This window comes from Pelecanus crispus, chromosome 5 (assembly GCF_030463565.1).
Source record: "Pelecanus crispus isolate bPelCri1 chromosome 5, bPelCri1.pri, whole genome shotgun sequence".
Taxonomy (NCBI): domain Eukaryota; kingdom Metazoa; phylum Chordata; class Aves; order Pelecaniformes; family Pelecanidae; genus Pelecanus; species Pelecanus crispus.
Genome location: NC_134647.1, coordinates 50,672,458 through 50,696,508, shown reverse-complemented (window position 1 = coordinate 50,696,508; position 24,051 = coordinate 50,672,458). Strand labels below are relative to the sequence as shown.

The 24,051-nt window shown below is 42.4% G+C and overlaps 1 protein-coding gene across 1 annotated transcript in view; it reads right to left on the bottom strand.

The window, feature by feature from the left end:
- The window catches only part of NIBAN1 (niban apoptosis regulator 1), a 67,252-nt gene extending 43,424 nt beyond the window's left edge, over window positions 1-23,828 (bottom strand). Inside the window, exon 1 of the mRNA XM_075711196.1 lies at window positions 23,774-23,828. Coding sequence (XP_075567311.1) covers window positions 23,774-23,828 — 55 coding nt within the window. The remainder of the gene's footprint in view (window positions 1-23,773) is intronic.
- Window positions 23,829-24,051: the final 223 nt, after the last annotated feature.

Sequence of the window (24,051 nt, the reverse complement as noted above, 5' to 3'; positions counted from 1 at the left end):
AAATGCCCAGGGAAACATATTTTAGCGTCAATCTGCAATTGCAAATCAACAGGCTGGGGTGGAACATGTCTCGTGCACGCTTGAAATGGAGATGTAGCAGAGACACAGACCTCTGAAGATGTGACTTGTAGCCATCTGTGCACAATGTATTTCATTGGGACAATGGATATAAGCTTTGTTGAGACTCTTCTACCATCAGGTACATCTAGTCCTTCAGCACGTGCACTTCATGGACACTTGCCAGCCCTGGGACACTGCTCCCTCCAGCTTCTTAATACCTTCTCCCATACATGTGTCATCTCTCAAGCTGGGGGAAATGGATGGACAACATCTCCATCTGGAGATGTTTCCTGCACAAGCAGCTCCACCAGCATTGCAGAGGAGAGGCAGTAAACATCATGAAACCATTGGCAGTGCTATTGCTTTCCTAAACACACAGGCCTGGGGCAGCAGATAAGGAAAACAAGGGGAAGGATTTGAATTTTAACCTTAAAACACCTGAATTGCAACCGGTGAGATCAGGCACTCCTGTACCAAACAGAGGGGCCACCAGCCACCAGCTCTAGAACACTCCCATCGCTGAATCATTATTTAGAGGAGAAGCAAGGTTTCACAAGCTGCCTTTGCACTTCTGTCAGATTAAAAAGATCTAATAATCATGAATTACATAAAGGCCAAAACTTGTCGTTAATCAAGCAGAAATAAGCCCAACACAAGCCAAGGGTTTGATTAACACTGTGTCAGACAAGCTTATCCTTAAGGCTGCTGAAATTTATCCTTTATTGGTAATGGGGTTAGAAGCAGCATCACTCTGTCTAGAAACAATTACTCATGGTCAAATTCATCAAGAATAAGGTCTGATAATCCTTTATTTATAAGCTTATTTCACAGCAACAGAAGAACTAGGGATTTAACAAAACAAATGAACCCAATTTAGTTCCTGCAGGCCACAAGAAGCTAAACTATGCTCTGTATTAAATTAATTTGGTGAAGGTCAATGGTTTTCAAGTTTGGGGGTTTTTTTCAACACCACGAGTCACAAGCTGAGCCACTAATGGGGAAACAGACACCAAGCATGTCTTGAGCAGCTTTCTCCAGTCTGAATCTCAGCATCACATCACACATCACAGTAGGTCATACAAGAATGTTTCTTGGGAACATTTAAACAGCTTTCCAAAAATGTAAGCTAATGCCACATCACCCTTTAAATCAGGATGGTGTGTTCTCTCTTCCCTCCCTTTTGGGCTGACAGGCATTGCAGCCAGTTACTTCACTGCCTGACCATCCACAAGATAAAATAATCAAAACCATTCTCACGTCAGAGATACAGATAACAGAAATAACCATCTTCATGATACTAGTTGAAGGTTTTTTCCAAATATATATATATATATATTTATACAGACACATATACCTGTACAAGATTAATTCTGTGCAATGCCCGGAATGTGCTCATACAGATCCAGGAGGTTATTTTCACTGTTCCCCAGGGCTCAGTATTGGGGCCAGTTCTGTTTAATATCTTTATCAATGATCTGGACGAGGTGATCAAGTGCACCCCCAGTAAGTTTGCAGATGACACCAAATTGGGTGGGACCGTTGATCTGCTTGAGGGTAGAAAAGCTCTACAGAGGGATCTGGACAGGCCAGATCAATGGACTGAGGCCAATTGTGTGAGGTTCAACAAGGCTAAGTGCTGGGTCCTGCACTTCAGTCACAACCACCCCATGCAATGCTACAGGCTTGGGGAAGAGTGGCTGGAAAGCTGCCTGGCAGAAAAGGACCTGGGGGTGTTGGTAGACAGCTGAACATGAGCCAGCAGTGTGCCCAGGTGGCCAAGAAGGCCAACAGCATCCTGGCTTGTATCAGGAATAGTGTGGCCAGCAGGAGCAGGGAGGTGATTGTCCCCCTGTACTCAGCACTGGTGAGGCCACACCTTGAATACTGTGTCCAGTTTTGGGCCCCTCCGTACAAGAAAGACATTGAGTTACTGGAATGTGTCCAAAGAAGGGCAGCATAGCTGGTGAAGGGTCTGGAGCACAGGTCTTATGAGGAGCAGCTGAGGGAACTGGGGTTGTTTAGTCTGGAGAAGAGGAGGCTGAGGGGAGACCTTATTGCTCTCTACAACTACCTGAAAGGAGGTTGTAGTGAGGTGGCTGTTGGTCTCTTCTCCCAAGTAACAAGCGACAGGACAAGAACAAATAGCCTCAAGTTCCACCAGGGGAGGTTTAGAGTGGATATTAGGAAAAATTTCTTCACGGACAGGTTGTCAAGCATTGGAACAGGCTGCCCAGGGAAGCGGTCGACTCCCCATCCCTAGAGGAATTTAAAAGACATGTAGATGTGGTGCTTAGGGACATGGTTTAGTGGTGGACTCAGCAGCGCTAGGTTAACAGTTGGACTTGATGATCTCAAAGGTCTTTTCCAACCTAAACAATTCCATGATTCTATGATTCTATTTTTTCTTAATTATTTTGCCAAAATTATGCCACACTAGACAGGTCTACTCCAAAATTACTCAAAGGCATATATGACATTGTACATAGGTATGAGTACACACACGTGTCTTTCCATGCAGGGCCTTATTTATGCTAAGGTTACCTTACATTAGTTTTAAAGTTCCCTTTATTCCCTTTACCTTATAACTCCTTTTACTACCAGTCTAGTGTAAGTCAACCCAGATGGACTTCTCGGAGTACCGGGTTTCCCATGAAGGCATCACTTTTAAGCACTGTAGCAGAAGGCCACTATCCTGTGGCAATATTTTATCCCATTTCTCTTCAACAAACACACAAACCCCACAAAATGGAGAAGGGTTACATGTTGGTAGTGAGATGAGAATAATAGTACTGTCAGGTCCCCCTTCCTTGCAATTTTTCTCACCAAATCATAAGGTGTTTGATTCTCTTTTGGCTCCCACATACACTGAAAATGAGTAAATGTCATTAATTGCAAAGGAAAATATTTCAGCTAGCCTATGCGCAAAAAAAGGTTAAAACCAAGATTCATCTCTGAAATAAATTAAACAGAGGCTTCAAAGTACAGGCGTTTATTTTAATGGCTTTCCAACACCACCACCATGCCCCTTAATTTTATGGCAGGAAATAATTTCATCCTCAGAGCTCCTCCTTGCCATTTTGATCCCCAAAAGACCAACTGGGTAAATACACAGATTTTAACCCAAACAACTAGCACTGCTCAGATTTCTGAAGTGATGATGTATAGCCCAAGGCCATACACATGTCACCAGTATGCCAGTTGGGACCATCTTCCACTTTCATCTCTTTTTCTTAGCTTGTGCCAACACTGCCTTGCCTTGGCCCTCTGTGAGGCAGCAGCCATAGAAGGACATTTGGAGGGCAACTGCAAGGAACGCACACGTCTTCTACCTGGGCAGGGTACACTAGAGGAGCAGTCTCAGAGATGGTCTCCTGATTTCCAGCTTATGAGCTTGCAAAGCCTTTTGCTCTTGCAATCTCTCAGACAACCTTCTCTTGTGGACTTTGGACATGTTGCTTTCTTGGTAAATACATATTTTTAAAATTGGATCTCTGCTATAGCATCCCAGGAAGTTCTTTTAAGTCAAAACCAGTGATACTTGTGCTGCAAACTTTATAAAGCAGAGGGGGAAAAACAACAGATGTGTATTTCACATAGCAAAGAAGACAGAAGTATTTATCCTTATTAGATGTAGCTGACAACATAGGTCTTCAGATGGACAAAGAGACAACTCTTTGTGAAAACCAAGGATCAATTTTATTGCTCTTTCCACTTTTTTAAAAAGGACAAACAAATCTAAAAAATATATATTTAATTAAGCTTCTAATAAAACTTTGTATTACAGGAAGAGGAATATGTAAAATGCAATTCACATCCCAAGGAAATTTTTTTACCCCACCTCCCACTTTACATTAAGTTTGGACAACAAAGATGGGAAAATGTTTCATTTGTAGTGTATTTTGAGTCATTTGCTTCAGGTTCTCATTAATTTCATGCTATAATACTACGAGATGAATGCAAGGAAATTTAACTGTTGTCACAGCAAAACATTGGGGAGAGGATGGGAGGACCCGCTTTATAAAACCTAGAAGTCCGAGTGAAGCATCATTTCAAAATCTCTTTAACATATCATATATTTTGTTGTTGCAAAGCATGGTGATACAATGGGATCACTTTCCGGTGCCATATGGACTGCATTGGCCATAAAGATGCTACAGTAGGAATTGTTCAGAGCTGACACAACCTACAAGACAAAAATGTTTCACAGCACTATGCCATAGGGTGCAATGTCATGATCCCAACAGACAGTCTGCGTGCTTGCCCTGGTAAAGCCAGAATTATTCACTATGACTTTTGAGTAACCTGTTTTGCATATGTATTAAACATACTGAAAAAAATATTTCCATTGTATCATCCATCTATATGTACACCCAGCAGCTGCAGAACAGCATACCAGTGTGGACTAGTGATTTTAAGCTGGGAAAATGAATCAGTAAACAAATGTTTCTTAGTTCTGGCATTTCTAAATGATTTTTCCTAATATATGGTTAATCCTTCTATGCCTTAGCTAAGCCAAACTAGACAAATTCTCCTTGCTGATAGTCTGTTCTCACATTCAGAAAAAATAAGATAATATCCTTAAACACATTTGCTAAATCTTCAGAAATAAATGGATTAAAAAATGATTGCATTTACACTTTGCAAGAATTACTTCCAAGCATTAAAGTGTCTATATTCATGCAACTAAAAGTTTCCCCTTTTACAAACAAACCCTTCTCTACTTCTCTGTGGATGATAATCTCTCTCAACCAGCAAAACCACACTGTTCGCTGAATTTTAAATTCTGCAGAAGAGACAGGAGGAAGCATTGGCGCCTCATCCTGTGGGGAAGGAGGTTCCTTCCCATGGCTGCAAAAAAGCATCAATTAAGGTTAAGAGTCTATTAAAATAGCATATAATTATTACACGAATCTGCTCACCAAACCCCATGTAAAACAGTCTCTTTTTCTGTGAATATTACAGATGGGGAAGGGAAACTACAGCTCTGCAATGCAGCAGATAAACTTTATAATTCAAGTTAGCTGAGAAACACCAAGTACACTGCTTATTACTGTGGTACCAGAGCATTAGCTTCCTGGATCAGGGGTTCTTCAAAGCTATGGAAATGTCTGGTTTGACACGTGGGGAGGAAGACACACTGATGAACTCGACCGAGCCTCCGCTCGCCCTTCAAAACAATCTTGGTCTGAGTGAGTACGTCTGGTTTTCTGATGCTTTACTCGGACTCTACTATAGTGGCTGCTACTGCCTACAAGTCCCAGTTTGGTATAGGATGCAGCCTTTTGCTCTCTTCCAGCTGTGAAACGGATCTTTGCACAGAACTGGCTGCAACGGAGTGAAGGAGGTCTTCCTTTACTTCACAAAACCAATGCAACCGCTCCAAAAGCCCCTGCTAAATTTAGTCCAGGGACAATCCATGGGCAGAAGCAGAGAAAATGAGACAAAAGGCATGAAAAGAAAATAAAGGGGAACAAGCAAACAGAGGACAGGTGATGGCCCTCTGGCTGTCTGGGGCTTCTCAACATGGGAGACCTGTCAGTGGCCTTCTTTTCCCTCTTTTCTCCAATCCAGAGTTCAGCAAGGCCATAATTAAGATCCCAGTATTTCCAAAGCACTGTAAAACAAGGAAACAAAGTGATCCAAACATTTTGGGGTTTTTTTGCAAAGCTAAAAGGACCCATTAAACTTAATTAATCATTCCTTACTTGGCAGAGTTTATGCTTTTGATTCTTCTGAATTAAAGTTGGGACCTGACTAATAAAAGTATACCTTCTGCTAGCAAATTCAGAATTAATTCCATAAATTTTGTCCTGAAAAGAGTTCAAGTAAAAGTAAAAAAACCCCTCATTTTCTGCAGTTGCAGCAGTATCAAGGATGAAGGATTGCCTTCACATTCACCAAGTCTTCCTACAATCAGCCAGTGCCAGCAATGCAGATCACCAGAGGCAGAAGAAATACTCCAAGGTCACAAGGCCACAGGTTAGGGGAATTTAAGGAAAAAAAGGAAAAAGAAGAACTATGTTCAGAAAGAATCTGATGTAAATATAACAGAGGACACCTACAAAGCAAGATCTTTATCATACAGTCACTCCTGCGCAAATGCTGGGGTTTAAAGTCCAATTACTCTTTGTCCCAGCAAACTGTTGAAAGTATTTATTTTCTTTCTTAGACTACTATTTTTAGCTGTAATTCAGAGAAAAGCCAGAGCCCCACTGAGTGTTTGACTGCGACTCCCAGACAGGCGCAGCTACGGTGTCGCTTGCTGTGACGGGGAGGTAGTGGCACACAGCTCCACAGGTGGAGTCTCAAAGTCATCTTGTTTCCTCCACGGAGCTGGTTTCACTAAAACCCACTTATATGTAGTGGAATCAAGCTCAGAGGGGTTACAGTCCAGCCACTTGACAGTCCGCCAAGTGTTGTACATTATTCTTCTTCCGCCTGGATGAGTTTCAGTTCCTCAAGTGCTCATGAAAGCATCATTGAGAAGACAATAGGGTTAGTGCTGCTGTTTGTTTTTTCCATTTCTAAGAAGACTTCCCGGGAAGAAGCACCAGTCAGCTATTGTCTCTCTCACTAAATGTGTGTTTGAGTCTCCTCGGCCGCTCAGCTCTTCCGCCTCAATGTTTCAATGCTTCTTCCTTTTTGAAAAAAAAAAAGATAAGTTGCCTCATTTCCTCTCCATTTATCTTTCACGTTCAGAAGGGCTTGTGACAACACAACACAACTTGAAAGGAAAAAAACAAATCAAAACCACCTTCTTCCAGCACTGTGTTTGTACAGTAGGACCACGTGAGCTTCTGGGCTCGGAAAAACAGCTGGGCAGGTTATTATTAAGAAGAGGAAATTTGTTCCTGAGAATTTATTTGGAAATGGTTTGGTGAGAGCTCTCCTGCTGGTTCGCAGTAACCCCGTGCCCCTCAAAGTCTTCAGCAGGACCTCCATATATGGCCTTGCCAAAAGTACTTGCCCGTATGCCACAACTTGTGGCAACACGTAACCAGAACATGTTAGAGGCCTGGTTTTATGTCTATGGCAATCTTTGGTGGTAATACCTCAATCAGTGTATCAGTCTGCTTTCAGTGCTCTTGCCTTTGTACAAGCAATTATGGAGCTCTGGTTTTGTAAGTCTCAGTTCTTCTATCATGGGTCTCCATAAAGTTCTCCCCATCAATCCAGTCTGAGTTCCTATCAATGTGGATGCTGATACTTCCTCTCTTTTTGGAGAACAATATGGTCCTCTTGTTTTGTTTTTCCATATCAAAACTTAAATTCTTCATCATTCTGTGTTTTCTAAAATGTTTTATTTAGGGGACTAAGAAAAAAAAAGCCCTAAGAATGCAACATGCAAGAGCTGATAAGAATAAAAGAAAATAACTTCCATGTGATAAGAGTTTTATCTGGCAAATTTATGTGTATCAGATTACATTTTCATCTTCTGAATGCAGAAGTAATCATTAGTACTGCTACTTTAAACATATTTAGCTCCTATCTACTCAATTGCACTTTAAGCACACTATCACAGTTCGTTTCACTGGGGAAGCAGCCAGGCAGCAGTCTCATTTACAGACTCACAACTGGGGAGAAGGATGCTAAAGGCACCCCTCTGTGGCAAAACGAGTCACAAAATGTTTATGTTAGTGCACGTCTTCATAAGAAAGAGCAGGTTATGGATAATAATAAACTATGATTATGTGGTGTTGCTTTGAAATTTCAAAATTATACGATGTATTTTTCTTTGTGTCTTTCCCTAAGCTCCTCAGTTAAGTGATTGCAGAATCATAGAATCATAAGATAAAGAAGAGCCTATGAGATGGTCTAGTTTTTGCTTCAGCCTCTGCAGGGTTGCTCTGCAAAAATTTGCCATGAGCCCATGTAAGCGTCCAATATCCACAAACTGCCTCTAACAGAGTAACGCTCATTTTGAATCTCATCCAAATCTGAATTCCTCCAAAGGCTGCCTGCATTTACCAACTACAACTAAATTTCAAGCCATGTTTGCATTCTTCGATGGTGCCTTAAAGTCAGCCTATGTCTTTCTGAGAAACAAATGTAGGGAAAGCTGCATAAATCCATTTTCTGTCTTCATTTAGGCTGATAGGATTCACCAGCCTGATGAAGTGCAGGATGAGCACTGAATTTCTATGAAGTATTTTCTCTAACAGCATCCAGTGTGGCTTCGAAACACTCCCAAGAGCTCTAGAATCCACAATATTATTTCGGAGACTTTTCTATCCTTTACCATTACTCCCAAAGACCTCTTCATTTCTCTACTATACAGTGCAATCATTCTTCTGATGAGATGCTACTCATGCAGTAGCAATACTTCTTTGTACCCTGGGACATCACTTCTTCGCTATTTACCCTGTCAAGCATCGCTGAGCAATTATTTCACCAACAGTTTCACCATAGGTTTTGCATAAAACCAGCAGCTTCATACAAACAGGCAGGCTCTTGGTTAACTAAAAAGCAGATCAGTGAAAAGGATGATTGAATAAGAACAGGCCAGGAATTTTGGAAAACTCTATTCACAAAACCCACCAATATGATTCATGGATTCTTTATAATTTCCAATGCAAAACCACAGCGGCTAGGGGAGACAATGTTGAAAAAGTGCATCTTATGGTCTCCGCTTTACACTGAGCTTGACTAGCAAAGATGCACCAAAGATTCACAAATGAGCCAGTCAGGTTGAACCTTCTGGCTCCAAAAGTTTGGGTTTAAGTTGAGTCACGACTTTTTTTGGCATGTCTCAGAAATTCAGAGGTCAGGACAACAAAACACAGGCCTCAGATTTAACATACTGGTTTCCAATTTTGCTTGCAGGCATGTCCCTCTGAGGGACATGTGCCTTAGCTAACAGCCACAAAAAACATAGTCTAGGAGATAATAGCCTTCTTACAACCTCTTTTGAATCAGTAACAAGGTCAGGTCTTTGTACTGTAATTATTTCACTTTTAGAAGTACCTCTGTCACTAAGAGGATAGTATACACAGTTGAAGATTCAAAGACATTTTTGAAAATTACTTTTGCTGCCACCGGTGTGAGGCAACTTCTTGTGTTCCCAGAACTGCTGGATACCAACCACCAGCACCAGGCAAGTGCTCAGCACCTCTGAAGCCAAGCTGAAAGTCTAAATGCCAACTGAAATTCTAAAAATTACAATTTTTGCTTGGAGGTATTAAAAATATCTGCTTAGTATGCTTCAGAAGAACCTTCTGTGAGAAAAAAAATGAAAGCATCAGATCTTATCTCATTCAAGAACGAGGAGTAGAAAGCAATGCAAAGAAAGTCAGAGCAGACAATGTAGCCCTGGCTTCAAGATTGAGCAGATACCCTAACACGCTTTTTAAACTCTTAATTTTCTAGGGTTCCTCTAATTTGTAAAATACTGTATCTTGAAATTGAAAGAAAACATAAAATTATAGTAAAGAAACACATAAGGTACAAAAGTAAAACTGCTTCACTAGCCAGCACTTTTTTTTTTTTTTTAAGTTATTTAAATAAAACCAAAAATCTTTTAAATGCATTAGAACTACCTTTTTTGCAAAACTGCTCTGGAAAACTCATCTTTTAAACATATACTCTTCTTTGTTTGTTTACTGTATATAAATTGCATATCTTCTGGTTAACATATTATTCAGTCTGGAATAATTACACATCAGAGAGATGCCTAATAAGCTAATCTTTAAACTCTACAGATCTAAAAAAAGATCCCAAGGCATATTTTATGAATACAGAATGGCGTCAGCTGACAAATATATGGCACAGTCCATATTATTGTGGTTGCAACCAAGAACCACATGAATCAATGTTATGGGCTTGTTTTTTGTATTATTCAACATGACAGGGCTTCTGAAGGAAAGCAAGAGCGCATTCTGTAATCATGAGAATCCACTATGAAGATAAAAGAAAATTAGCCACACAGTATGGTAAAGAAAATACAAAAAATATAAGCAATATTGCATTTTATCAGCAGCATGCACTTCACTGGAAGACTCCATAAAGTTTTAAAAATCAAACAGCTGCTACGAGAAGCAACAGTGAATAGAAATACTTGGAGTTACAACTCAAACTAACAGGGGACAGAATTAACAAAGAAATATTTTCAGTTACCATAACCATATTGTTTTAGACTTACATCAGACAAAAGCTATTTCAACAGGAAAACCTGTCTTAGCCAACAGCTGGAAAACTCATACCCTTATTCTGGAAGGAAAGGGGACTTATTACTTTTTACAGATGTCTCCATTCCCATCATCCAAAAGAAGTTAAAACTATGAATAGAGAGATGGGCCCCATCTGAAATATGGCTTTCACATCCTCCCAATGCTGCGCACACTCACATCTCTGGCATCAATTCAGCCTACGCTAGTATGTGTAATGGTCACAGAAACTCAACCTGATGTTTTGTATAGCATCTTCAAATTCAGCTTTAAATTTGGTTTTGGTTCAGTCTCTCAGAAAATTGCATGTCCCTTCCAACAGCAGACTCCAGACACCTCCACTATCAGAGGGGCTGGATTTTATTTTAAAAGATTGCTCTTTTGCAGACGACAACAATAAAAACCCAGCCCAGTGTTCACCTACACCGTTCAGCCCCAACACCCTGTGAGACCTGGCTGTCAGAGCACCCTCCAAGGCAAGTCTGATTTCAGTTTATATTCACGAAAGTAACACCTGCCAATGCCAAGTGTTACAGAAAAAGCACAGCAACTTTTCAGTTGACCGCACTTCCTGCTGCCTAAATATTTAAGGCACGCTAAGAAAAAACCATGTAGCAAGATTAATAACTAACAAACCACAAGCTCTTGCTCAAAATTACCACATAGTATTTTATACTTTTACCAACACATTGTTTTTGTATGTTTGTTTACCTTGGTAACTCCCTTGTATCTCAGTGTGGTATCAGCTTTAGACATCTCCATTCTGGTATGAGATGTGCTGAGCAGCTTTGTGTTTTTTCCATGCGTAAGAGAAGTTGGTGACAAATTCAGATGGGGGCCTTTCTTCTTCATTCACTTGGAACACAACTTCTTCCTCCAACAAATCCCAGTGCTGCTTCTCACTGGGCTGCTTCAATTTATGATTTGTCACCACTACTTGGCCACAGCTCCCACGGGATTATCATGAACACTTAAAGACCCAAATGCCTAATATCCAAAGTCTTCTACAGAAACTCCTTTTGTTACAAATCTCAGGTGTGTTTCACAGCAAATACGGCCCCAATTTTGTTCCAGGCACTCTTCCTCCCCACTGCGTCCCTTGGGTCATCCAGTTCCAAACCCCCTGCCATGGGCAGGGACATCTTTCACCAGACCAGGTTGCTCAAACCCCATCCAACCTGAGCTTGAACACTTCCAGTGATGGGACATCCACAACTTCTCTGGGCAACCTGTTCTGAAGGGAGGTTGTAGCAAGATGGGTGTTGGTCTCTTCTCCCATGTAGTTAGCGATAGGACGAGAGGAAATGGGCTCAAGCTGCACCAGGGGAGGTCTAGGTTGGAAATTAGGAAAAATTTCTTTACGGAAAGGGTGGTCAAGAATTGGAACAGGCTGCCCAGAGAGGTGGTGGAGTCCCCATCCCTGGAAGTGTTCAAAAAACGGGTAGATGTGGCACTTCGGGACATGGTTTAGTCTAGTCTACCCTTGATTGGCTTAGAGTAGACTTGGTAGTGTAGGTTAATGGTTGGACTGGATGATCTTAAAGGTCTTTTCCAACCTAAACGATTCTATGATTCTATGATTTTTGAAGGCCCCTTCCAACCCCAACCATTCTATGACTCTACTATCTTTTCTCCTCCAAAAGCACCATAAAACCCACTATCAGCTTAGATCAGCTGACAATCTGGGTGACTTGGGGCTGCTCCATGCAGACACAAACACAACCCTGACATCTGGCTCCCTCCAGCCACACTCACAAACCACCAGTAGCCTCAAACACCCCTTGTGATAGTAGTTTTGCTGTTGCTTCCCAGGCTTAGAGCAAAGACCAACAGAGCACAAGCAGCAGTGGTTAAAGCTACTTTTCTTTACAGTCACATCTAAAATTACTGTCTTCTAATCAACCCAGTATGGTACCTGCCCCATTAATTGTGGAGCTCTGAAAGTTTGTGGTGTGGTGAGCTGGAAATTGCAGAGACTTGATTTATATTTAAGGCAGGTAAACATCACCCTGAAGAACTAGATCCTGTGTCTGTGTCTGCTACAAAACGTAAAGCTGGACAAAATATGCCACTTATGGGAGAAGCTCCCAGATGGCTCCTGCTGCCTTCTTTTTCTGATTTACAGAAGTGCTGAGTGCCCGCAGTCACAACTGAGCATAGCCACAGCCTGGCTGGAAATCTGGGGAGAGCATTAAAATGGCCAATTCCCTGAAAAATTAAGTACTAGGTTTGTCAAGCCCCAAATTAATAGCCATAACTCCTCATAGGTGAAATAAAATGCCACCACCTATCACAGTATCTCAGCAGGAAGGTCTATGACTGATGTCTGCACAGCACTTTGTAGCTTGGCAGGTGTACAGGAAATCTCAGAAAGGAAAAAAAAAACCCCAAACAACAAATCTGGGGCTTCCTACTGAATGAAGCCAATAGAAAAATATACCAAAAAGCTGCCTTTGGACCCTGGTCTCCCTTGAGCATCAGTGGTGGGTTCAGGGCTTCAGATTTGTGGACCTTTTCAGCTAACACAGTAAGCTTATATGGTAGAAAGTTGTGTTTGCTTTGTGGCATTGCCTTTGTCTACAGGGGTGAACAGCTGCTGATAGCTGTGGGTTTCGCAGCTATTTGCCAGACTGCACAGAGGGCAAATGTGGAAACAACGGGATTTAGTTCAGCAGGTAGCCACTAGCAGTTGTTAGAAGCCCTTCCCAACTCACCTCTGGTTTCCTTTATTCCAGCTCTATAGTCCCCAACCCATTCCCTCCTCTTGCACAATATGCCTGAGCTGCTCAACAGAACATCCAAAGAGAGGAGAAACAGGTTTTCTTTAGCTTAAGTCACAAAAAAAAAAAAAAAACCAAAACAACCAACTCATCCATTTTAGCTGCAGTTTTCTCAAAAATGCAATTTGAGGCAGACACTTAGCATGGAAACTTCAGTCTGAACAGCTGAAGACTGGCAAAGCTTCATTTGCAACTGAAAACAGTAGAAAGCATCTGGTAGACTAAATTACAGACAATGATATTACTTGACAGATACCACTAAGAGCAAAAAAGCCTTTTTCTTACTATTATTTTGCACAGACCCTTCCATTAAATCTTTGTCTGGGGATGATGAAAGCTTGCCTTTCCTCCAATGTGACCCCTACAATATGTGGAATATCAAGTGAAAATATACAAGGATCCTCCGTATCATGTTCAATAAAAGCAGACTGGTCTTTAGATGATGTTCATCTAAGATATTTAATGTCCCCAACTGTGCTTCAAAAATCAGGTCTTCAGTTATCAACATCGTGACAAACCTCTGCAGAGAACCACAGCACAAATAGCAACTGTGGTTTCACGCAGAGGAAGGAAAATATCACGTAAAGCTTTGAAAATTGCTTCCTAAGATAACAGATGAGAGGGGCTGTGGAAGAGTGCTAGCTAAAAGGACAGGGCTGAGTGCGCTGGATCCTGCATGGCAGGATGTTGGTGGCATCTTTTATATATTTGAAGCAATGATGCCTGTGTATCTCTGAAAAGAGTAAGGAAAAGCTCCTTAGCAGGCAGCAAGTTTCCAGATACGGCACGAGGACAATTTTTTTAGCTGGGATCCCAAGCACACGGAACTAAAAACCAGTAGTAAATCCAGGAAGGCATTACTCCAGCAAACGAGCCATCCCAGGTATCGAGCAGGGGACCTTTAGAAACAGTATGCATGGGCAGAGTTGGCTTTCGAGCTCTGCAAAACCTGCAGCTACCTTGACCTGGGGAACATAAACCTTTGTGGGAAATCCCAGATGTTTTTACAATACGAAGAAGCTGTAGACCTTTTTTCCTAAGGTTGGCTGTGAAAGTATTTAGCGATCACGAGTGCTTAAAGGTCCAGCTGGTCCCTAGCACGTATCATAGCTGTTAACTCTGCCAGGCTGGGACACATCAGCATGGTGCAGCTGGAACTGTTGCAGAGGCCTGACCCTGCACTGGGGATTGGCACCGGCTGCTTCTTCTAGTCCTGGCACTCCCTGGTCCCACGCCTTTGTTTCTCTGGACTTTTGCTTTAGCTTTGTGCATTTTCCCTGCTTAAACAGTAAACAACCAGGAACAAGGATTGCCTTACACTCTTTGTACCACGAACACTCTTTGTGAGGAGCAGTATGTCCCCCACACAACAACTAACATGCAGTTCAGGCATATATGACCTTTTCTGCAAGTTGTCTGTTGCAATACACGAGAGCCACAGTCAAAACGTGCATTGACCTTAGAAACACAATAGAGAATGAACTTGGAAAAAACAGCAGCATTTCTGGGGAGCTATGAACTCATTGTCTGACACCATTACCAATGATGTCCTTACAAGTCCACTATCATTTGAAAAGGCGCCACTGCTGCTGGTGTTGTCAGCGGAGAGTCCAAAACCGGGCCAGGCACTGATGTGGGTGGCTTTTCTTGGCATGCCTCCTGACCAGAAACCGTAACGGGGAGGATGCACCACGTTCACCGTTTAAGCAATGACATGTAGAAAAACAACCTGAAGATCAGCTGACACGCTCACTTTGCATAAATCTCAAAAGTGGATTTGATTCTTAAGGACAGATCATGGCTCGCTCCTGGGAAGATACGTAAAGCGGGTAGCAAGCCAGAAACCTCTGCTGCTATTTTCCACCCTGGAGTTACTGCACTGCTGCAGCCCATTGCTATGGCTATCCTGGCCCATCAAGCAGCATGGTGCCAGGCATGGTTTGAGGCAGTCCCGAAGGAGTACACGCTGCTCTGACCTAAAGGGTTGGCACAGCACCCTCTGAGATCCCAGAGCGTGACCACACACCTGCAACAGCCAGCGGCAAACATCTACCAACCACCACGTTCACGCTCTGATGGCTGATGTGGCACCTCCCCCTATTCACATCGGACCTGCCACACGTTCGGCAGAAAACTACCTGAGAGTCACTTGGCTGGCCTAGCACTGAACAGGGATTGCATGAAAACACTGAACATGTCATCCACAAGAAAAGCCTCCATAGCATCTGCACATTCCTTAGGAACCACGCTGCTCAGGGCAAGGCAGAAGAACAGGCTTAGAATCAAGATCACCACAAAAACCACCAAAAAGTTATTTTTAATAACTATTTTTTGATTAGAAAATTTATTTAGAAAATAAATTAACTATTCCTTATTTCACTTATTTCCTAGAAGAATTTCAACCAAACAAAAATAATTTATGTGTTCTTGAAAACTATATTGCTTTTAACATTTTAATCATCTGATCAGAAGAACCCAAGAGTCAGCCTTGCTTTTGTTTTCTATTTCCTGATATTCCTAGCTAAATATCTACCTAGTTTAAAAAAAAAGACGCAATAACTAAATAATAAGTTTGGTAGCACTACAATGGCCTAATATATAGGTTTAAAGCTTTATTACCATTGAAAGTGTAAGAGCAACTGTTCGCGTCTGATGTATTAACTAGTATCTTATCACAGAAGCATGCAGATTAAAGCCTTATGATTTCAAAAATTAACACATCAATAAATACCTGAAGAAACTAATTCACCAAAATCTTAGGTTACGTCTATCAAGTTAAGCATTAGTATAGAATCAGCACCAAACTTTTTTTTATACTTAAGACTAAGAAAAAAAATACAGGATAAAGTTTTTAGAAAACCCGAACAGGTGAACCCTTTCTTCAGACAAGTTTGAGCCATTTCCACACGTTTTAATCTTGCTTTTATGTAAGAGTTGGCTTCATTTCATCACTGTCCTTTAACTGCAAAAGCAACTAAAATTCTTGCATGTGTGTTCAAAAACTTGAAGCCACTTTTAATTGTTCTTTAAGTGCAAAGAGAACAGCATGCTTATTATAGGCAAAGGAAAAAGCTGTAGAAAGAAATGCTGCTGTACTTTAAAAGCAGCCGTGACCACGTTGCTTAGGAATCTCATCCTTCCCTATCTAGACACTGGCTTTTCATCTGCTACTGCCCAAAGGCATCAAGAACAAAGCCGCTTTAATCATCTCAGAGCTTGCTTTTTCTCCCCTTAATATCAATAAAATTTCTATCAGATGCAAAGACTGTCTTATAATTTGTGGCCAGGCTGCACTAATTAAAGAACTTCCAATCTTCAAGATTTCAGAAAATATCAGGCACAAAAGAGCAGCAGACTCCACACTTACTGTGTGCCTCTCAATTACAGTTTTTTTGGCAAATGTGAGCATATTTCTCACTTTTTCTATTGAGAAGAAGCTCTTTCTGTTGATACCTGTGCTTAATACAACACTGTACATCGTTTCTTCTACACAAACAGCAGAAAAACATGAAAAATGCCACATCCCTTCCCCTACCACCCAGTGGTTTCCCTTCACTCATACTACCCGAAAAAGACCTTCTTCCCCAGAAAGAAAACACCTTTCAGTTTTCAAACCCAGGCTCTGTAGCAAGCATTATGTAGCACATCATCTTTAAGTTCTTGTGCAAGCAATACTGTTTGCTTTGGTGTAAGAGATGATCCTGCTGAACAGGCAAGAAGCCTAACCTGGCTTCCTAGCCACTTTGGCAGAAAAAGGAGCAGTGCCACAAAACAGGTAACTGAGATTTCTGGGTTTATGAAAACCTCAAGCCATTTACAGAAGGTAAATGGGATGCAATCATGAACAATCCTTTTATTGACAAATTGAAGAACAAAATCTTACCTCCCGCTTTGATTAGGGGAATTCTTGACCATGCCTGTTGCAAGTCAATGTGACTGTAAACTTCGAAAATTGCTAGCGTTACTTTTGAAAGAAGTTAATAAATGGGACTATATGAGCAATGGAAACTGAACAGAAGAAGCCTTAATCTCCCAAACCTGAAATCTGGAAGTTACCAAGTACAGTAAATTCTCTTCAAGTTGGGTGGCAAATACCTTTCCCATCAATCATGTCCCTGGACACCTTTTGCTTGCATTCAGTCTAAAGCCAAGACAAAGCGCCTGGCCCCCTGCGTTAAAGAATGTAAGAAGGACAGAGAGGCTGCTTCTCCTTTCCAACACAGACAGGCACTATTTATTAAAACTACAGGATGAAAATCTGCCACTGGCTCCAACAGCAACAACCTCTCTGAGGACTAACACTTCCCAGAAAGCAAGTAAAGCCAAAAGGATTTTTCTTCAAAATCTCATTTCTTAAGGTCTTCAAAAACTTGGACACTTAGCAAGGTGAATATAAGGAAGAATAGAAACTCATATCCATATTGAAATGTGAATTTCCTACCCATTTCACTTCATTTTTTCATTCCATGGGTATTTATGCCTATTTGGATTGGACTAGGTAGTACTTGCTAAGTGCTAACCCGCAATCATGAATTCTGGATTCAATATGTGTTTGTAAAAGAAAATATAACTCTGCTTCTTCCTTAAATTTTGGGAATCACAGAAGTATCATATCAGCTTTTACCATAAACCTCAGAACGTGAAAATGAAAATCACCCTCTAATAGCTACAAAGTAGATGCTGGTAAGTCTAGAGAGACACCACACTCCTGCTCTGTACGATGCTACAGCCATGCTCACCTGCGGAAAATGGAAGAGAGAGGATTTCCAAAACACAGCAAGACATAGCTTGTAACAAGCTAAGAGAAAAGGCAGTAAGTGCAGCCAGATTTTTTACAAAACTCCGTTATACTTGCAGTTGTACACCAAATTAAAACCAGAAGGACTATGTGACAGTTTAAAGCAGAAAATCCAATATCCAGTCTGAGTGCCTGTCCAAAAAAGGCCAACTTTTCCACAATTAATTCCAAGTTATTCTTCCATCCTCCAGCATCCCTGGCTCATGACTATGTGCATGCCGGCTGGCTGCTGGCAAGAATTTCACTACAGAGCTGTATCAGGCACTTGGGTTATCTCCCTCCAAGTCAGTGGGACTTATCTACATACAACTGATGGTATTTGTTCACATGGTTTCCAGTAAAGCTTGCGACTGATTTCCTTATCTTCTCTTTTAAGTAAAGGGTAAAACAGGCTCCTCTTCAGTCTCTAAAATGTGACAGAGTAGCAAGAGTCTATCTGCTTTTTCTAAGCATGCTGCACCTTGTAGGAGCACATCCAAAGTGTTTTATCCTTGTGCAAAAAAACCCCTGTCTTAATTAGTACCATACTGAAATTCATAGGCAAAACAAATGACTAGAAAGAAATTTCTTACAGACATTAAGTAACAGCTTTCATTGTCAAATGAAAAGAAGAACGGATGGAAGGTCTGCTCAGAAAGAAGTCTTGAACAATGAGGAAACCTGTAGGGTGCATCCCTGGGTGCCGCAAGGTCACAGCACCATTGCCGTGTCCCTCAGCCAGGCTGTCCCATCTGCCTGGGTGGGGAAAGAGATGGAAAAGAAGGGAAGAAAGGAAGAAAATCTGCATTTAAACAACCAAAATAAAAGCAAATTACTATGAACCCTCATTCTATGGACAGCTTTATGTTTATAGCAATGGGTAGACTGGATATGGTGAAGCACACTGAGCATCTTTAATAAAAAAACAACCTTCAGAGAAGTTCTTTTTTTGTATACTAAACTCTTTTGAAGATGTACCTGGTGAAATTCCTGGCGTTGGGTGCTTGAAATCTCTCCACCTCTCCAAATTAAAAAAAAATTTGGTCCCAACAGACCACACATGACAGAGCAGGGCTTGGTCCTCTACTATTGATGCTGCTGAGATTGCAGAAATGGAAAATCACTAAAGACTCTCAGGGCCATTTCTCCCTTCTCCCCACTGTAAGATCTGCTTCCTTGATTGTTTCGTGTCTAATATTAGAGACCCAAAGCAAATACTTTCTATCAGCAATCTTGAAACCTCCAGCAGAGTTTCTCAGGGCATACTATTAAGTTGTTTTAACAGGCACTTTCATCTTTTTCCCCAATTTCATGATTGCACCCGGAGTCCATAACTCCCCATTATCGCCCTATACCGCTCCCTGTTGGGTGTAACACTCATTAAATATCATTACACAAATCATGCAATGAACACCTCCCAACACAAGTTTAGCCCATGCCTCATCAAACTGAAAGCATGAATTTTTTTAATAAACTCTTTTCACATGACCAACTCCCAGTCTCCTAATTATTACTGTCATTTTTTAAACTCCATCTATTTCACTTGCATCCTGAATAATTCCCATGTAGTCCCACCAAAACCCTACAAAGAAGGATTATTTCCTCCACAAGTCTTTCCTTCTTTTTTAAGGGCTCAGTCCAAAACCTAGAGGAATTACTATAAAAATTTCTTTTAATTTCAGGGGGCTTTAAATAATTTTACTGTTTATAACGTGTGCATATTTAAAACATTTTAAGGATCTTAAATAACTGGAAAAAAATATTTTTCCATAAGTATGGTTAGAAAAACAAACTCGCGCTACCCAGAACAGAAGACACCTTTGAAACTGCTAAGGTTTCAAGACTAGTAACGCTGCAGTGCATGTGGTCTGGCTTTCTGCCCCACTCCTCCTTGCTGGCACTACATGGCCTCCTACTCTCCCCCAAATAACCTCCACCCCTGGTCCATTCTTCTCCCAGTGGACACAAGCTGTCCCCAGCGATTGCAGGAGTCCCTGCTGACTCTCATTTTTCTATTACTTTACTATGACTTTAAATTTCCTTTAGGTAGGAGTAAGGCAAATTGAGCCTTGACTTTATGCACAATTTAATTCCCCGACAATTACCAATTTTCATTAATCTCTACTTGAAAAAGACAAAAGATTTTGTGATGGCTTGCAAAATGTAACTGCATGCTAGAGAGAGAGAGAGAGAGAGAGAGAGTTTCTTAATGCAGAGATTTTCTGAGTATTAAAATTGTTTTGTAAAATGTTGCCATCCCCAAGTAAGTCTTTAGGCAGCTTGTGAAGTACCTGTCCCTGATTCAAACTTCACAAGGATGACCTTGCAATTTCAAACACAGCCTCACGTGTATCGTACTGCAAAGATCACTTGAAAAATTACACATTGGCATCGTATATTCTCTTCTTAGGCATTATTCACTGCAGGAAATGCACATTACCATGTCAATAATTGTATCAGCTGACTTTCAGGTATGGCTCAAGATATTGCCCCATGTACAAGTATACACAGCTCTCAGTGAGTTGCAATTTGGCTGGTTCAATACTACCACTTCTTCTTTAAGAGCACAGAAGGTGAAGTAGGTTTAGGTGGAAATCACAGCTTTTGCATTCAGTAACTGAGACTCCGCGTAGGATGCCTTCATGATTTTCTCCGAGATTCATTTCCCCAGCTGGTCTGATGAGGCTCATGCTTATGCACCCATGGGGAACTGCCCAGAGCAAAGCATCTCCCAGGCTCTGCCTGGGGGTGCCCATGCTGAGGGCCATGTTCTTGCTGGTTAATATAGACACCTACATGTATGTTTTTACTTTTTTTTTTTTTCTAACATAATTTTACATATCACATAATTTCTGTCCGTGTTTTGTTCTCCTCTCATCCCTCAAACAATGTGAGCAAACAGACTTTTGGGAATTAGAAAACCTGTAGATTTGTATGTATGTTGATGAAGAAACCGTATCAGTTTATTGCTGAAAACTCTATCTACCCTTTTAGCCCTCAGTCCCTCATTTCCATTCGTCACATTGTATTTTAGCTTAAATGTTGTCTAAATAAACTACAAGGCCTTACAACACAGGGACAGGGCTTCAGACAAATTAAATTATCATTAAGGCAACAAGAAATTAAATTACACCATCTCGACAACAACCACGCAGGAATCCTGCTACACGTTCAAGCAGTCATGTTTAACTCTGCCCCATGCAATTTTGGCTAACCCCGCCCTTGCAGGGAGCAGCACAGCACACTGCACAGCTGACATCCCACCCAAATAATTTTCTCTGCTGCAGGTTGAGGTTCGCATGGCAGGAACTAACTTGAAAGATGCCGGTGTTTAATCACAGGAAGCTTCTGCTGCAAAGGCAAGGAGAGGGGGGCACGAGTCGTTGCCAAACTATGCTAAGGGACATGCAAAAATCTAGTGCTGAAACCAGGATGCATAAATAGCAAGTATAAATTTGTTTACCAAAACACTGGTTGGGAGGGAGCATTAGAGATGATCTAGACCAAACTCTCACTGGAAGTAATACTCAGGATTTCCTGTCCTGAGTCTACTAATATTTGGGCCGATATGAGTGAGCATCCCAAAACGCACAAAGTTTGGAGAATGTCACTGGCTGCAGTCTCCGAATAAGATGTGCGAGGCAGCATCCTAGAGCCTGCTGTCTCACGACCTCCCTCACCAGTGCTGCCCCATTCAAGCAGTATGGATTGATGGTTCTACTGACAAAAAGCAGGTAACTCCCTTCCCTTTTTACCAAAGACCCCCCCGCCTCATCTTTGGAGGAAAAAAACTTCCAAAACTCCCAGCCCCCCAGTAAAACCCACATAACCTTTAAAAAGACAGCTAAAAAATGTGCTGCTTTTTCAACCTACAGATTCAAAAATTGAGCCCGCTTCCTCTTCAAGTGAGGAGAGCTTACCATAGCACTTGCTCTGGAAATACATCAGACCAAAACGTATAAGACAGATAAGCAAGGTCTGAATCTTGCAGACTCTGGCTTCAACACGAGCAGTAGGTTTGGCGTGCGGGCTGGACTGCACTCTATTTCGATTTAAGATGCTCTTCCCAATTTCTTTTCTTTCTTTGAAGCACTAATTTACAGGCAGCATCCATACAAAGTGCCTCTACTTTTCAAAGCAAGAGTTTAGAGTGGTGGATCCTCACTTACAGCAAGAAGAGCAGATTGAGCCGGGGGATAAGCACAACGTTTTAATTTCTTTTTTCACAATGATTTTGCTTTATCACTTGCCTCTGCAAAGATGTGATAGGCAAACTAGAGATGCGTCTGAAGAGCTGCTCAGCTCTCAGCAAGGCAAAGACACCCTCCCTTTGAGCAACAAGGAAGTCTCAGATACATACATCCAGTCCAGTTTCACACGTGTCTGAACAGATATGTATTTCCCAACCCTCTGACATGGGTTCCCCATTCTAATTCTAGATGATGTCCAAGGCAAAGACCTGCACAATTTCCTCTTGCACAGCCGCGTAGAAGCTAATAAGCTCCCTGAATCTCTTACTTTTTTTTTTTTTGCAGTAATTGGACATCAGCCTTTTCAGGCACTCACAACTGCCCTCACTCTCTCAGGGATCAGAAAACTTGAAATGTTGAACTGTGGAAGTGCAATTTTGGCTGCAGCGTGGGAATAAGTGTAAATAAAAAAAGAAACCCATGGGTATTGCACCCTTATGGCTCTGATGGGACCTGAAACCACCCTCAATGGGGCACGAGAAAATGACAATACTGAGGGGACACTGTAGAAAAATCACCGCATGTGAGGCCTGCAGCTTTGCCAATTGCTTTTTGGGTGAAAGCCATTTAATATTGGACATCTTTCCCACTATGGGAATCTCTTGAAAGATCCACTGTGATTTCAAGAGAGTCCTAACAGAGGAGTGGTTCAACATTTGCACTCCTTCTACACCACAAAAAAAATCCCCAAGCAACAGAATAAAAGGACAAGCTCCGCTGCTGGCACCACCCAGGAGTCACCCTACAGTCTGAATCATCAGTACCGAGTTTGATCTCCCAGTCCACAGCAGCGAGGACTCTTTCAAGCTTCAGATGCATAATACATAATATACTGGAATAGGGCTTCCTTTTCACATGCAAACTTTTATTTTGCTTGTAAATCTCCAGCCTTAATATTTGCTTTGTAAATCCTTTACCTGCTACCTTACTGATACGGAGCATAGGTAGACAGGCAAAAGCAAAGTATATTTCATCTTTTAACTACTCAAATAACAAAAATACCCCCCAAAATACAGAATTATGCTCTTTTCCTTCGTAGTTTAATAGTAATATGCATGATTTAAAGCAATTTTTTTTCCTCTCTCCTAACATTTTAATAGGACAAAAAATTGTTCTTGCACAAGTTTGAATAGTTTACCTAAATGCCCACCTAGCCGTTTTTCCACTGCCTGCTATGGCCTTTGCAAAACATCAGGCCATATGGTCTTGATCCGATCTACCTCGGTGAAATCTAGTGCCTTAAAAGTTTCAGCTGCCAGTGCTGGGGAATTGGGACCTTACTGTCACACGGACAGTTTCAGGTCGCATCTCTCCACATTCCGTCTACTCTTAGGCATGCTGTAACTCACTCGTCGGGAATTTTGAAAGCCTGTTTAAAAAACCGCCTGCTGGAAATCCCATCGGACGCTGTCCCGCTCCAAACCAGCCCAGCTGTGTGCCCAAACCCCGCTGATCCCACCGGTTTCCGAGCCCTGCCCGGTGCCTGCCGCTGCCGGCTGCCGGCTGCCCGCTGCACCGCGCCCGGCTCCGGCTCCGGCTCCGGCTCCGGCCCCAGCCCCGCTCAGGACCCCGCCGGGCCGCGGGGGCTCGGGGTTTCCTCCCCCCGCCCCGCCCCCCCCCCGGGTGCTCTTCTGCACCAGAAAGCACAACTGCAGTTGCAAACGCGTTTTTCCCCGGCCGGTGCTCTCAGAAAAAGTCTCGGGGGGCTGCCGGCCGCCTCGCCCGCCCCCCGCAGAGCCCCACCTCGGATGTAGGTGCACTTGCTCTCGTCCAGCAGGCTGGAGGCAGAGCCGCCCATGCTGCCGGCAGCGCGGCCGGGGAGCGCTGCTGCTGCTGCCGCTGCCGCTGCCGCTGCCGCTGCCGCTGCCGCTGCCGCTGCCGCTGCCGCCGCCGCCGCCGCCGCCGCCCAGCCCAGCCCAGCCCAGCCCAGCCCGGCCCCGCCCTGCCCGGCCCCGCGGCCGCTTCCTCCCGCAGGCGCCGCCTCTCGCCCGCCGCCGCCAAAAGGAGGTCGGGCCCCGGCG